This window comes from Mizuhopecten yessoensis, unplaced genomic scaffold (genome assembly GCF_002113885.1).
Source record: "Mizuhopecten yessoensis strain PY_sf001 unplaced genomic scaffold, ASM211388v2 scaffold9433, whole genome shotgun sequence".
NCBI classification, from domain to species: Eukaryota; Metazoa; Mollusca; class Bivalvia; order Pectinida; family Pectinidae; genus Mizuhopecten; species Mizuhopecten yessoensis.
The window spans coordinates 364,874-381,833 of NW_018408045.1; the positions used below are offsets into that span (position 1 = coordinate 364,874).

The 16,960-nt window shown below is 33.3% G+C and overlaps 1 protein-coding gene across 8 annotated transcripts; it reads right to left on the reverse strand.

Annotated features, from left to right (window-relative positions):
• Positions 1-4,108: 4,108 nt before the first annotated feature.
• LOC110458134 (beta-1,3-galactosyltransferase brn-like) lies at positions 4,109-15,892 on the reverse strand. 8 transcript variants are annotated; one of them, XM_021509720.1, is made up of 4 exons: positions 15,480-15,548; positions 11,788-11,833; positions 7,255-7,348; positions 6,398-6,749 (listed from the first exon to the last, which is right to left on the reverse strand). In XM_021509720.1, the coding sequence occupies exons 1-4, from the start codon at positions 15,501-15,503 to the stop codon at positions 6,668-6,670; spliced, it is 246 nt and encodes an 81-aa protein (XP_021365395.1). In that variant the 5' UTR covers positions 15,504-15,548; the 3' UTR covers positions 6,398-6,667. The 8 variants fall into 8 exon arrangements, with proteins under 8 accessions (XP_021365391.1, XP_021365388.1, XP_021365390.1 ...); XM_021509716.1 differs by lacking the exons at positions 11,788-11,833; positions 15,480-15,548 and adding an exon at positions 15,864-15,892 and having other exon boundaries at positions 4,109-6,749; XM_021509713.1 differs by lacking the exon at positions 11,788-11,833 and having other exon boundaries at positions 4,109-6,749.
• Positions 15,893-16,960: the final 1,068 nt, after the last annotated feature.

Here is a 16,960-nt window from a genome sequence, read left to right on the forward strand (position 1 = left end):
CATAATATATAAATAATAACGATCGTTCTAGTGTAACAGCGCATGTAAAAGACAAGAAATCCGATATACTATTGGCATGCACGTAGTTTTATCTACATACATACACAGGGTGGCCTGTGCTAAATATACTGAAATGCAGACGTAATTGGGCGAGTATACCATCATGGTAAAAGTTTTCGAGTTTCCGTTAGCGAATGGTAAGCTATTCCACAGAGTTGACAGCTACTTTTCCAAAACAAACCAAACGCGATCGCGGAGATCATGACGACTGATACAGGGTGACGAGTTCCTGTACAACATATCTGTTCTAGTAACTTGTATACATAGGTACATGGTACGTTCTTACTGCGTAATGGAATTGTTCAATGTATCGTCAGATCTTTGTATTTACCCATAATACAGAAATAATGTTGCCTCAAGCAAAATCTAGGACATACACGCACATTAATTTTTCTCGCGTTAACATACCCCGTTCCGTTACTGTCTTGACGATACAAAACGAGCACTATATACCATCATATCATGATTAATTTGCCTCTCCAGGCCCTGTCGTATCACTATTTTCTGGCTAGATGTCCTTGTCACTGTCTGTCTTGATAGTAAACAATTCGTTGCTACCACGTGGAGGATATTAAATGGTTTTCCGTAGAATATCGCATATATTTGTGTAATATACCATGTATTTGTTGAAGATCACGCATGTTTCAGGCATACTGTCGAGAACCAATATTTGTTAAGTGTGAAGCACGAATGCAAATATTGAAATAATGTAAAGTATATCTTCCGTGATAATTATTCCAACAGCATCTGAACGTTTATTTCATTTTGTATGGAAACATTCTCCTCACGAAATAACGCTAAAACACATGTGACATATACAGCGTTACATGCGTTGTGTTACATAGCAACAGACTCTTAGTTTTGAATCTTACCAGTTACGAAAAAAACCGATCATCTGGCGTCGTGCTGACAACATTTTGGTCGTTACGTCAAATGTTGATGTGAATATCGTACGGATGTGGTATTGGGCACGAAAGTGTTGATCATTCAGTGTATGGTATGTGCGCGGGAAACATGGCCAGGTTTTAAAACAGTATCGGCTCCTTAAGTAACATGGGCTGGAGGTAGCCCCAAAATATGCCCTCATTTCAACTGCTAATAGACCGATAGAATAATTCCCCTAACTTACCCTGCTTCTTGGTAAAAATAATACTATAATGCCTCACTTATATTGTAACAGTGTGTCTGATTGGATTGTATGAATTACATGGCAAGGAAATAAAACATTGAGTCCGCCCCACGCGCTCGAGTTTCCCGGTAAAATTGTCCTTATTCGAAGCCTCTCTAAAATGGCAGAGAGTCGACACACTTGAGTTTCGATTGACTGATGCATTTGACAACAATGGTTCGTTAACCTGAACTTCTTTGAGTTTTATAGTATTGTTTTATTTCGGCATAATACAACATTTACAGCCCTTGTGGTAGGGAAATAAAAAATCGTGTTCCCCTACAAAAAAGGCAATGATAAAGATCAAGTACTCATGCTTACTTGGTGGCAATTCAAAACGGAACAGAAAAAGTGACGAATATTTTCACACCTGCGGATCCAGAGTTTTTTTCGGGCTGTCGCTAAATGCCAATTTCTGTTTCAATATTTCCCTCTGTACTATATTGTATATAGGTGAATAAATGTAATACGTGCAAGCTTCGTGTTTACCTTACAACATTGATGTCAACACTGGTTCGTGAATATGCGTTCAACCAAGAGGTGAATTAAGAAACAAAAGAACTGTACTGTTTTCTCTTTAATTATTAACATGTACATATGTTCTAATATTGTGTGTTAAGTTATGGAATATTTGTATCTCTTTACCGAGAGAAAAATAAAGAAATCTATCTATTATTGAGTCTGACAAATTTGTTATTGTTGTAAAATAATATTCATTATCATGTTAGTTGCAGTGCCCATGACATGAAATGTTCAATGTATGAAATTAATTATGTATAATGTGTTAATTTTCCTGAAGATACATGTCCTTTATAATTCAAATCTTCACTATCTGAAAGTGTATGCCTTTTCATCGTTGTTCCAACTTTACAACTCCTAAACCACTAACCTAAACAAATATGTATAATTGTATGGTGTACGGCGAACTGGGCAAATTTCCATTAGAAATAGAAATGAGTTAGAATGCTAATGTTTTGGCATACATTAATAAAAGGAGGACTAGTGTATTCTATCGCCTAATACTAAAATAGCAAGAAGATAATACTGCAGAATATAAATGGCTTGGATATATAAAATCATTACTTAATAACACAGGTTTTACTGGATATACCAAAACACATGTACAATGAATAGATCACTCTTCAAAAATTTGCTTAAAAAACGTTTATTCAAAATTGTTTCTCTACTATTGATTCTTCATCTCGTGGACAGTTCTACTCTATCTTTAAAAACCAGTTTAATTTTGAATCATATTTAGTTAAGTTTAATCCCAGCGAACGTATAAGTATCAGCAAATTTAGAATGTCGAACTTAAATTACTCTTTGAAACTGGTAGATGGGTTGGTATACCAAGTAATAATCGTACTTGTTTGATATGTAATAATGGTATTGGGGATGAATACCCCTATCTATTTCAATGTAATAATGCTACGATAACTAAGTATAGACATAAATACATCGCACATTACTTTTATATAAATCCAAGTTTAGCTTAAATGAAAGGTAGGTTTGAGATTTGTAATCGACCCTTATTATCCAGAGTGAGCTACTTTCTTAAAAATGTAGAAAACCTGTGTATTTCACGCTGATTACTGTTATACTCTTTGTTGTACTTTCTATATATACAATTGCACTTTATTCTTAAATTGCATAAATTTATTTTTTATTACCTTTATATGCTTATAATTTGCAATTAATCATCATTATTCTTGAGTGAGTTACTTTAACGAGTATTTACTATAATTATTCATATGCTACAATGAACTTAGTAACTCTATTACCCTGTCTGCCATGTATGTTGTTTTGAATTGTTGACCTCTTGTTACACACACAAGTGTGTCAAGAGTGTAATAAAGAATCTGAATCTGTAAACTTTCGTTGAAATCGGCCAAGCAATTGCTGAGAAGTTGTCAGGATAAGGATTTTACAACAAAGGGCCATAACTCCGTAAAAAAGGTCAGAATGGGGGTAAAATGAAAGTACATATCTAAAGGGTTCTGAAATATTTATGAGAAAAAAGGAAAAAGGAAAAGGAGCCGATTTGAAAATCTTTATAAAGTTACAAATTTCAACTCTTGGCTACAATAGTTAATCTCTTTTTAAACTTCTATTTCTTAAAAATCGTACCTTTATACATTCCAGCAACAAAGTATCAGCCTTGAGGTAAGATAATGATGTGTACAAGAGAACATTTCTTAAAGTGTTTAAAGGCGTGCAGAAATGCAAACTAAGTTTTTCTTGGTTAAAATGCTGACATTATGCATTATTTTTTGTTTGTATAAGTAAATTTGCCGTAGACACGTATTGAAATCTTATCGTGTATCGTCCCGTGCATGTTTCCTGACATCAGAACTAAAATGCTTAATGTGAAAATATTCTGTTCATTGAATCGTGATTTTGCAACAGATTGCGCAAAAAAACGGTAGATTATCTTTAGACTTCCGTCATTGCTGCGTAGTGTTTGTATGATAGCAATTCAATCTTGTATGTAGCTTGTATAAACCTATTAATACGACAGCTGTTTTAACATATGTCTGTAATGCGTCCATCAATACAATATGCTAGTTCTGAGTGGGATCAATACTAAATTGTGATATACATACAGTTGATATGGTGCAGCGTAGAGCTGCGGCTAACGTATCGTAACCACAACACCTCTAGTGTTAGAGACTTGATCATAATAACCAAGCCTTATTGATAAACGGTATGACACCTATATTATGTTTATGTACAAAATACACACACACATAAAGGATCTTAAATGAGTGTCAACCTCATCTTCATTTTCCGGATTTTTTTCATTCCGTAATATTGATAAACCACTTGAAATAAATCACACAGTTGTGCGGTGAACAGTGCACAACGGGCAAATATTTATTAAAACGCACAGTTGTGCGCACCATGTGAGGACGATGTGTAAAAGGTGTTATTACACGTGTGTTATACCATATTCATGACATGGTCGTATTGCATAGTTACATGGTCCAGTTATGTGAAAAAACAAAGTTGCCATAAATAAAATCTTTTATTATATAAACAATTTTAAACAAATTCTGATTGATCGAGAACCCTCCCCAACCCGGACAATACAAATCGATAGCAATACTGACATCGTTGACAGCTTGCCTAATGACAGCCATCACGACCAAGTTGAAACGACATGATTTAGGTGGAGCACAGGAGTTCGTTACAAATGTCTCATACACAAATGCTATGATATTGGTCAAAGCACACATACACATGTATGTTTATGTGTGCTGTGTCCCATATCATTATAGCATATGTGTATAAGACATTTGAAACGAACCTCTGTTGGCGGAGTTACGTATCATCCTCCAATTGAGAAAGCTATGATTATCATTGATGTTTATATATTAAAACAGTTATGGACGTTTTACTTGGTGAATATTCTCTTGATATTGATCACAGAAAACATACGACCTCGGCTATCTCCTCGGTCATTATTTTTTTCTTTTTGGTCAATATCAGAGCATATTCATCAAGTAAAAAGTCCTAAATTGCTTATTATTTGACATCATAGATAGGCACTCATGACTCTCCTATCAGCCTTTCCCCCAGATTCGTTGATGTAAAGATGATCTTAGAGGCTATTGGTTCTTTTTTAAAAATAATCATAAATCATGTTATTACCAAAAATATCAACCAACCTTTATTTATATAATAGAGCTGACATCAGAGAAAATGTAAACATTCCTATAGTCAGAATAAAATCTGTGTATTGATATGATACAAAGTGCTTTGGACAAACAATTATAACTTTTTTTCGAAATGAATATATGACTTACATCTCTTTGACGTTTATCGACGAATTTAATTCATTCTTGTGGGTTTTTTTTTTGCTTTTTATAATTTTTAACGAATGTCTCTTCTTTTAGATCAACCTCTGCGAACCAGTTTGGTTCTAAAACAATGTACATCTATTAATATTTGTATTGTTTGTCTACTTTATGAACCTATTAATCTAAACAGCTTTAACAGTCCTTAGCGTACAAACGACCAACATGTGTATTCATCATGAAGGTAATCAGTCTGTTTAAAAAAACAAAGAGTAATAGCATTGAATAAAACATGGTGTGACTTAATTTGGGAAGAATTCTGTTGCGCCAATATGTTTTTATTTTCGATATACAAACAATTGTAATAATTGTGACAAACACGTTTCTATGGATGACCAAGTACCATTTTTGAACGTACATTGTAAATACATACTGATGGCACTGCATTTGTTGATTGAATTGCATAGTACGAATTGCCAAAGATTAATATGCATTATAGGATACATGTGTACGCTACAGTTCATTCCAGCAGTTCAATCAAGCAGGCAATTAAAATTACTCTCTTCATAGCAAAAAGGCAAACTGACACTTCCACGAAAAAGCACACATTTTCATTTCAGAAAAATCATTAAGGAAACGATTAACCAACTCGAAGTCTGCTACACGTTTGAATTCACCATAAACCATCTGCGAGGGATCTGTGTATAGTAAATAAGGAGGAATAATAAAACGATTCTCGTGTTCAGGTCTTATACCTACCTTACGAGCTACTATTCCTAAGTACACGTCATCAATTCCTAAATATTTTACATACGGAAACGCCAACACCATTTTATTTGCTGTGTCACGTGAGACCAAGTAAACAGCCCCTGCCAAATAAGGCGGCCATTTATCAAAAGGATATTGTTCTGAAGAAACATACCATTTTGAAGATTTTAATCTATCCGGATCGCCATTGGTTATTAAATTCCCAATCATCAAGTCATCACTGTTAAATTTATCCAGAGTGTCAATAAAGTTAAATATATTAGGAATGTGTAGATAATGGTCGTCGTCTACAAACACAATATGGCTGGCTTGACCACAGAACTGAACAGCCCAGTTAAATCCCATAATCGTTTTATAAGTGTTGTTCATGTAGCTATCCAAAAACGATTCCTGTACAATATCACCATGTAAAGTCGCTTCTTTATCAACTTCCGGTTGCTGGGTTGCGCGATAAGCGAGCAAATAAACAATTTCCACGTTCTTCCATATCGCTTTCCCCCAAGTAGCTCGGATAGCATCACGTAGATGAAAATTGTTCACCGTAGATTTCACTAGAATTAAAAGCGAAGTTTTCCCACTCTCCTTAAAATTGCATTTCTTTTTAAAATGAATGTATTGAAACGGGTGTGGATTAATAAATCTGAGAGAAGATTTTTTTCCCGGTGTTTTTAAATCTTTGAGATTTGCCATGGAATCCATTTCGATTGGATAAGTAAATTCAGAATATGAAACAAATGTTTCCTTGTCCTGAGAAAAAACATTTACAATCGTTAAAACAAAGCAGACAAGTACTATGATAAAAACATGCACTCGTTGGCGTTTTGAAATACTGTAGATTTTCATCTTGGTAGCCAAAGTATTATATGTTGCTGTCTTACACATCATTCCTATGTATGGTCACCAATTTAGAATCGTCCTTCCTCCGCAGTGATCTTCTCAGCAGACTGGTGTAAAACCTGTTCCAATAGTCGTGAAAGGGAAACATTACACACATGTCAGTAAGAAAAGTATTTTGAACTTTTTGTTGGCTCTGATACATACTTTCATTCAATAATAAAGCACAATAACATATCATGATGCATTCAATTAACGTATACCGGGAAGTGTATTTTAGCCCTTTTCGCCCTCCGTAATGAGGGTGAATTTATCATTACAGCGAATATTTTGTAAACAACATAATAATATTAAAATGTGAAGGACGAATTTGATATTGATGGAAAATTGACTTTACCATCAAAGGACGAACATTTGTCTGGCGAAAATGTCCTGGTATATATAATATAGCTTCTGACTAATTATTAACCGACATGTTTCATACTGTAATCGGATGGTCTTAAATAATTTGTATGAGCGATACATCTGTGCCTAGGAGGTAGTTATTGTCAGTTCCTGTTTCTTTAGCAATGAGTGAAAAGATGCTATGATTAGTAAAATTTTGTCAAATATCCATGAAATACTTGCCAAACCGTGATTCCACGAAACCAATGACACTGGCAGAAAGTCTTTCTTTCCCCATAATGAACTTCAGCGATATTGCTGGATACAACACCGTAATCTAAAAATAGGATTATTGCTGCAAAAATGTAAAACATAATCTTTCTATGAATATATGATTCAAAAATAAAACAGGCAAATTACCTTGCAGAGCGTCTAAGAACACAGACAAAAAGACCACACCACAAAATGACAACATATTTCACATCGATATTTCCCAACTACATATTGTGTTTTACACTAGCACAAAGTGACAATATATAATCCGTCGTTAACACCCAACAACAAAGTATACCTGAACACAAAGTGACAACATATACAACGTCGTTAACTCCAAACAACAGTATATACATGTACCTAAGTACAAAGTCACAACATATGCCACGATATCAACTGGCAACAACACAGTATACTTAAGCACAAGGTGACAACATATACCATATAGTTATCTTCCAACAACAACGTGAAATCTAGCACAAAGTGACAACATATACCACAAAATTATAACTCCGACCTACATTGTCCCTATATCACAGAGTCAACACACACATCTAGCATAGGGTAGCCAATTTCTGAGCCCTGAAGTTGAACTTTGCTGAATAAATGAAATAGAGCATAATTGATTGATGGCAGAAATGGTTGTGTAATACAACTATAATACATGTTTATTGTATTTGCAATAATTCTGTAATGAGTCCCGACTAGTTAAAACTGTACTGATACCATTGATACTAGTGTACTGTCATTGTAATACGTTCATGATTTGAAAATTAGGAACTGATAATTGAAAGGATATCTCGTCGACCTGCTATACCGCCTGACTCTCCGTCCATTTATACAGTAGGAAATGTTTTGTATTAAAATTCTTGTAATACTTAATGCATTAATTTGCTTTCAGGTAAAACGTACTTTCAGTGGTTTTTTTTATGACAGCGTAATAAATGATGTTGATTGACTAGACATGATTGTATATAATTTGTTTTGTAAGCTATTTTTTCAGTATTAATTTACCCGAATATGTGGTTACATAAGACTGACTTCCTCTTTTCCACCAACAAGATGTTATTTCTCCCACAACCTCCGTAGAATTCCTCACTCATGACTCATTAGATAAACCTGCTAGGAGTTGGTACACATTTTTTGGTTACCCACTTGTGGATAACACCCTGGACGTGATTTTATTGGTCAATCTTTGATTTATGGCGTCACGTTACAATGCATTTCGACGAAATCGTTAACACACATGATGTATTTTCCAAAGGAAACATGTTTTCCGATAAAACACGAACGTTGTTGGAGACACAGGTCCTAAAACTGATTAGTTAGCACGTTTATCTAACTCTCGTTACTTAATTTTTAAATTGTAAAAGACACCCAGTCAATCTTTTGTCGTTTGACAATTTGAAGATTAATTAACTCGATTTAGATAAACTTGATAACCACCACTCGCTTGGGAACCTTTATTTATCTTCCTAACATACCCCTTCATATTTTACTGATATAATCGTGGTTTGTGTCGTGATAGACACTCATACACTCAATGTAAAGCGTCACACATCCATGCTTTTCATGAATGTGTACATACCTGCATCTGAATATTACCACTCATGGTTGAAGTTAATACTGACATGTTGATGTTAATAGTCTGATATTGACGGGACCCTCACAGGTGAGAAACTATAGGTAAACGTCAATGAATAGAATAAAAATTGTACAAAAAGTCATTCAAAGCCAGTCGTAATACCAGGTATACTGACAGGGGTTTATGTGTTTCAACTTGTGGTTATGGAATCATTTGGATGATGATTACATAATTGGAATTAAAAACAATAACTATTTCAAAGATAAAATGTTTTTAAGTAACTCCCCAGCTAAGAACCATGCAAAAAATCAAAAAAGTGCTATACACTAAATTACAGGATATCTTGAAATGTTTTGTTTAAAAAAGTAAGGTTATTTTTGATGAAAAAATTATGTTTGTTTATGATAAAAGACGGCTGCTTTTTTCTTGTGCTACAATGAAGTTATGGGCCATATCAGTATTCCCCCACACAATCCTCTGTACAAAAAAAGCAAATATCTTCCATGAGCAAGAGTTTTATATAAATATACTTTTATCGCCTGGAAGAGGATTTTTTTCTCTACAAAATATCAAAAAACAACATATGTAGCATATTACAGATTTTCTTTAATTTCTTTTTTTCTTTTCTATCTCATCAATCAAAGAAAATTAACTCTTGTCTGAATAACAACAGTTGTCATGTGACTAAAAAAACACAAGTTTGTAGCTGTTGTTAAAAAAAGTATTTCAGTGTAAATTTATTCATTAAATTAAAGAAAAATTGGTTCTCTTTATTCTGTTTATCAAAGAACACAATAGACTATAGAATATGAAAACATAAATGTTTTCAACATTCAGTGCGGAGATGCTTTGTTTACCTGATTAATTTTGTATACTGTTCTTCTGATTGATTTATATACCTTTTTGATATACCTTAACCATAATGTGGAGACATTTTTAAAACATTTTTACAAAAAGGCTGGTCCTTGTAGAGTGAAATACGTGGGAACTTCATGGAAGTTACGTCAGAACAAAAACATTTTCGTTGTGTTCTTTCTTACCCTTGTGGATATTACCAGAGATTTCCTAATGAAACACTACTAGTCAGACTATCAGAATGGGATAAAGGAATTTCAAGCCAACTAAGAAAATTGAATCTTAGCATAGGAAGTTCTGAGAGAGGGGTTTCAGTAGACAATCAATGTAAAGTTTTACAAGAAGCAGACCTAATTTGTCACCGTGTTGGAATGTTTACAACAATATCAACGTTATCTGTGTGCCTTTTTCACCGTGCTAAACTTGGCATAGAATTTAAGCCATCACTGAAGTGCTCTCACCCACAACATACTGGAAAGGGGAAAACTTTTAGAGGTGTCAACAGCCTGCAGAGTCAGAAAATTTAAGAAGACCATGGAGTTTTAGTTCCTGTTGGCAGTGGTAATATATTTATCTATTCTAAGAGTTTACATTGATTTAAAGTCCATTAACTTTTTTTGACCTTGTTGCCATGAAACTACAAATATATGTACAAAGACGTGCCAAACGTATTTGGTCATAATGAAATTTCCCCTTACATTATGTTAAAAAGAATCATGATGGTATTCTTAACTGGTTTTTATGATTATTTTATTATAAGAAAGAAAAATGGGTGAAATTTGTTATTTTATTTTTATGTAATTTAATTATATTACATTGAAAAGTGTTGGTGAGTTAATTACAAATTAATTTTTTGATGTCAATACATGTACATGTACATTGTACATAAACATGTGTAAATTAAAATTATGACATCATGAGTTGTCTTTGTGATTAACACACTAAAACTTTTCTATATAGGATCAGAAAAATATTTCCAAATAAACAAAATCAAAATATTTTCAGGAACTTTGTGAAATAAAATGTTTGACTTGTTTTTTTACTGTATAATATTATAATTATATTATACAATTAATTTCATTTATAGGAGTGTGTTACCAGTGTTATAACAAATTTGCAAAAAACACTTCTGTGAGAAAGATAGGCTGTATTTTCATATCTTAACAACAACAGAAAATGAGCATGCCTCTCTACATGCACCTTACATTGTTCCCTGAAATTAATCATTGTGTTTCCCCAAGTTCTCGAATGTGGAATATAACTCTAGCTACAAAATATTAGATTGATTATATAATTTCTATAATACAGCTGGTGTCAGTCTAGTACACAGTAGGGTCTGTTCGACTGATCAAATATTCTCATCCTGAAATTCAATTGTATGAAATATCTGTCAATGGTTGTTTAACTACAATCAATCAATAGTACTGTATTGTAATATAAAATATTGGAAATGGGGTAATTGAACACGAGACACAAACTCTTTATAAAACAAAAACATAATACCACCACAAAACAACATCCATGTATGCTATTGAGATCATGAATATATATTGAACTAATTCGCTTATTTCAGTTTTGATTTTAACAGTAGAACACAATGCGCCCCAAGATGTACTGCTGTTTGGACCAGAAATCACAACATTATAGACACACTAATTCCACACTATTCCAACCAATTTATAATTATAATTCAAAAGTGTAGCTAACTAGCTCAGCACATGTGTTAAAATCAATCATTGAATTTATATCTGACATTAAAAAATCAATGAGTTTAAATGTGTCAGAAATGCACAATACATAGACATTGTACAAAATTGCACACTACCTTGTACTGGTACATACAATAATTATTCAAATGAAAAGTGATTTCAAGACTCATCAACCATTTTTAAAAACCTTTGCAATGGCTGTTACAATTAACCACAGAATACCCCTTTGATTTAAATATTACAATCTACATCTCTACTAGGTGTACTCAAAATGTTCATCATATTAAGTTTTTTCTTACAATTTACATTGTAAGTTCACCTGGTCCGAAGGACCAAAACGAGCTTATGCCATACCGTGGCGTCCGTCGTCCGTCCGTCTGTCCGTCTGTCCGTCTGGGCCCTGCGAAAAGATAGGAAGATTAACCGTTTCTCTGAAAAGGTTAACACTTTTCTAAGGGCTTATTTGAGGCAGGACAAGGTGGCAAGAAGGTCAACCCTATGGATGCAGCCAACCATATGAGGGTTTGCATGGATGAAGATGGCGATAAGATGTTTCAGCCAAATGAATATTTACAGCAGGGACGGACTGCTTCATATTTTTCTCGACTTGCTGTCATGAGTAAAATTCCACCTAGCAAAAGACAGACCATTGATGATGCTGACCTAGAATCGATTGTTGCACACTTAAACTCTGTAGAAATTCAAAACATTAATGTCTAAGTAATTCTATGTAAACATAATCATTTCTATACCCCCTGCATGGGGTTTAATAGAAATCACCCTGTCTGTCCGTCTGTTTGTCCATTATCTTGTAAGTGCAACTCCTCCTAAACCTGTAAATGTATTTTTTAAACTTCACATAGTGGTAGCCCACCATATGAGGATGTGCATGGATGATTTCTTTTTCTTTCAGATATCACTTAAAGAAGAAATATACAATACATGTACGTGAGCCTTAGTAACAGGTAGAATGCGAGGCGAGTACAAATGATTTTGATATTTTCCGACAATATACATGTATTGTCTTTATCCTGCACCATAAAATGAAATAACTTTATTCTAAACCTTTCTTTTAACTCGAAGAGAGTGGTATATACGTGAGCAATTACACGAGGTCATTATCTGGTATGACTGCAGAAATTAAACAAGTCAACAATGCAAATTGCCGTTGAAAAAATTACGGGATAGGTACCAGGAGACGATATTTGTATAGTATTTGAATTTCACTTTTGTTTATTGGTACCCCTGTATGCATATAGAAAAAGTCTAGTAGGATAAAATTAGATAATTGTGTTTGTTTTATCATACTTTCCTTTTAATCGCAACTTCTCCTAAACCAGTGAATGGATTTCATTGCAACTTCACACAATGGTAGTCCGCCATATGAATATGTGCATGAAGAAACAGTTTTCCGGTCAGACATCATTAAGGGAAGTTCATTTGACTTGAGTGAAAAAGGGGGTATTTCTTTATGAGGTTCCCTTACAGCTCTAATATGGCAAATTGGTAAATTTTTATCACATACTGAACCTCTATGAACTGTGCAAAACTTGGAAACATCATTTGGTATACTAGTTGATCATGAGTTACATTTGTTGAAATCTCATTGGTGTCAGCAGACTTTGACCTGCCTTATGTACCATTATGCACTACTTTCATCAATTTATTGTTTCAACTGATTAAAAATGTTATGTTGTTCACAAAATTGTTTAGTTCTTTTAAAAGAAATTGCCATTGTTATTATAAATCTAAGATCTAAAATCCTTAAAAGAACTCTAATTTCAAGAAGTAGACTAAGATTATCCCAAAAAAACTGTTACAAAACACAATTTTGTAGAATGGAACAATTACCATAACTCTGTTGTGTTAACATATTTATACCTTATTTACAGTTAAGGATAAAGAAAACAAAAGTATTGTCATCTTCATCCATGCAAACCCTCATATGGTTAAAAATTACCTGAATTTCAATAGTTTCCCAAATGTTACCCCAATTTATTTGATGTAGGATGATAGAAGACACAGAAAATTACCTAATTTCAATATTTTACAAAAATCTATTTATAGCACAAATTTATTGCAATTATTTGAAAAAATACTTATGGGGAAACAATAAAGATATTACAATTTTTTTTCAAATGAAACCTATTGAAACCATATAGCATAACATATTACCGCCATTATTTTGGAGTAGAATGATAGCAGACACTGAAAACTGCTTATTTCCACATTTTTGTCATATTGGAAAAAAAGGGTGACAAGAATGCCATTTTCTAAACAATCGGTAATAGTCTACATATGTTTATTTTTGACATGTTTTAGGCCACAGACAACTTTAAAAAGACAATCATAAGAGATAATCAAATGCAAAAAATGTCATTTTTAGTACTTTTTTCATTAAGAAATTGGGTGTTAAATTTNAAAACAATCGGTAATAGTATACATATTTTTATTTTTGACATGTTTTAGGCCACAGACAACTTTAAAAAGACAATCATAAGAGATAATCAAATGCAAAAATTGTCATTTTTAGTACTTTTTTCATTAAGAAATTGGGTGTTAAATTTGTTGTTATGGTAACCTATTGTAAATGCATTCATGAGGATAACAACATATCTTCAAGATATTTCAGGTACAGTACAACATCATGTACCTGTGCAAATGTTTTGAAATTGATGTACTTAATGTAAAAATTGAAAATGATGTAAGATTGTGGTATGATAGAATGATATTTGGCCCGTTGCTTGCCATTTATATCAGTTTTCCAAATAATTGAACTTATCTAGCCGCACTAGATATATATCCTTGACTATGAGTGTATTACCCATTGCATGATTCTTAGCTGGAGAGCTACTACAATACATCATTGTATTTAAATTTTGTATTTTCTGTATTTAAAAATCTAATAAATAAAGATTTAATACAATTTCTATTTTTAAAGGAATAAAACAATGAATGAGTTTGAAATATCTTATATTTGTATGAGGTACCTCATTAACACTATACTTGAACCTAAACACAGATAAATGCAGCACATCCGGGCCATTTAATAATACTATAGATGCAACTTAATCCCTGATAAATACATCACAATTGGGTTATTCAATAAAACTACAGATGGAACCTTATCAATTATGAATACATCTCACCCAGACCATTTAATAAAATCATAGTTGTGTCTTAATCACCGATACATATACATACATCACATCCGGGGCACTCACTGTATTAACTGTATTACTGTTAACTGATAAACATTTAACATATCATAAAATCATGAACTATGACTATTATTCACTGAGATGAATACAACGTATAAAAAATTCATTCCGACCAGGAGTATCAGGGAAGCTAGCCTGGTATAAAGCCTTTGTGATGATAGTCGGTCAACCATAACGAGGTAAATGGTAAGGTGTTAAGTTACTGCACATCGTGGGGAGCTATCCACAACTGAAAGCGACCCATGCTAATCATTCATCTGCGGGCGCTCAAAAGAATAATTACTTGACGCAAATAGGAACATTGTTTGCTATGATTATTAGTTATAACATCGACAATAAAAATTACAATATTTTACCACATATGTTTCAAGTCTTTCTCCCAATCAAAAACAATAGCGCCAAAAACGGGATTTGTAGCTTCGTATTTGTATTGCATATGTATGATTATATTTTATTGTCAATATAATTTTTTATTGTTATTTTAAAGCAATTAGATATAATTTTATTTGGTGGAGGAATCACTTTCATATTTGTTGCGATAAACGAAAATAATTAGAAAATCATCAATCTTTAAAATAAAGAGTCGAGGGTAGATCAAGGGTAAACTATACTTAAGTGTACCTATTTACCTTGTCTGGGGTGACACTTATAGATTATTTCTGTTTGTTTCTCTCTCTTACAGTGCACCAAGCCTAAACTGGCCCTTAGTTAAATCAAATATAAATTTTAAAAAATTATAATAAAAGAGAACCCTGTTGTTCCTATTTAGCACAATATGCAATAAAAATCATCGTGTTTTGACATTCTGAGTCGATCATTACTCACCTGTAAATATATACAAACACACATGCGGTATCGGAGTATGGACGTCGACTACTTCCATGGGGTTTGATGNGGAGGAATCACTTTCATATTTGTTGCGATAAACGAAAATAATTAGAAAATCATCAATCTTTAAAATAAAGAGTCGAGGGTAGATCAAGGGTAAACTATACTTAAGTGTACCTATTTACCTTGTCTGGGGTGACACTTATAGATTATTTCTGTTTGTTTCTCTCTCTTACAGTGCACCAAGCCTAAACTGGCCCTTAGTTAAATCAAATATAAATTTTAAAAAATTATAATAAAAGAGAACCCTGTTGTTCCTATTTAGCACAATATGCAATAAAAATCATCGTGTTTTGACATTCTGAGTCGATCATTACTCACCTGTAAATATATACAAACACACATGCGGTNTGTGACAAATCTATTTTGAGTCATTACTTTCAGTCATGCGCGACAGCTTTATCTCCCGTCTCAAGGACCCTAGTTAGCTGGTTTATCAGAAAAGTATAAATTTGTATATATAATTCTTATTTACGCGTCTTTGGCAACTTGATACTGATCAAACTTGGCTTAGTTTTTCTGTCTCAATCCATCTATTTCATAAACGTACAAAATTTGTTAATCACCAGGTATAAATTACCTTAACCCAGGAGTTAAATCTGTCAAAAACAAATTCAGACAATTTGTTTTAAAAACCTCATCCTATTGAAATTTGAAAAAAAGGAGAAAGACTATTGTAAAATGTTGATTGGGAACTTGGAAAAAATGTGGAAATTCAAAGAACCTATAATTGCGAAAGTTTACAAAATTTGGTGTGTCATTCTGGCCAGGTAAGTCAGCGAATTGCTAAATTTTAAGTTAGATAACCAGACACAAACACAACAACCAGCTAACTTAAGGTAGGGCTTATAAAAAACGAATGCTGAGCCTATCTATAATGACGAAGGGGGAGGTTATGCACCCGGATCCTGCGCTTGACTTTAATGGCACTGGGAGCACAAAATATTCCCCTGTGCTTTGCACGGCTAAAACGACCTAAGGGAGATTAATGAAAGATAGCATACATTTCAATATAAATTATAATTTATTATTTTTGTAGTATCTTTCAAGATATACTATACTTTTTACAATGTACGGTGGAACATATAAAGGATATCTACTTGCTAAGTCGGCTGCAGATCATTTTTGACTTCAATGACTAAAAATACCGCATGTCCAGTCCATGTACTAAAACACCGCGAAAAAATAGGTCCTTTGCAAGTCTTGATCGGGAAATTATAAACTGTGTAAATTAGTTATCTAATTTGGGGTCAAAATCGCGAAAATGAAAGCCTAGGTTAATAACCCTTTATGCGGTTTACGAAAAGTCTTCCAATTTTGCAGGGTCCCCACATAAGTCGTACATTGTACCTTGGGTATACTTACAGTGGAATACCGCATATTTATTAAAGTCTGGGTTAACTTATTCTGTGGTTAAT

Bases quoted from the DNA above. Each gene is read 5' to 3' on its own strand.
- LOC110458134 (XM_021509716.1), bottom strand. From the start codon at position 6,678: ATGATGTGTAAGACAGCAACATATAATACTTTGGCTACCAAGATGAAA.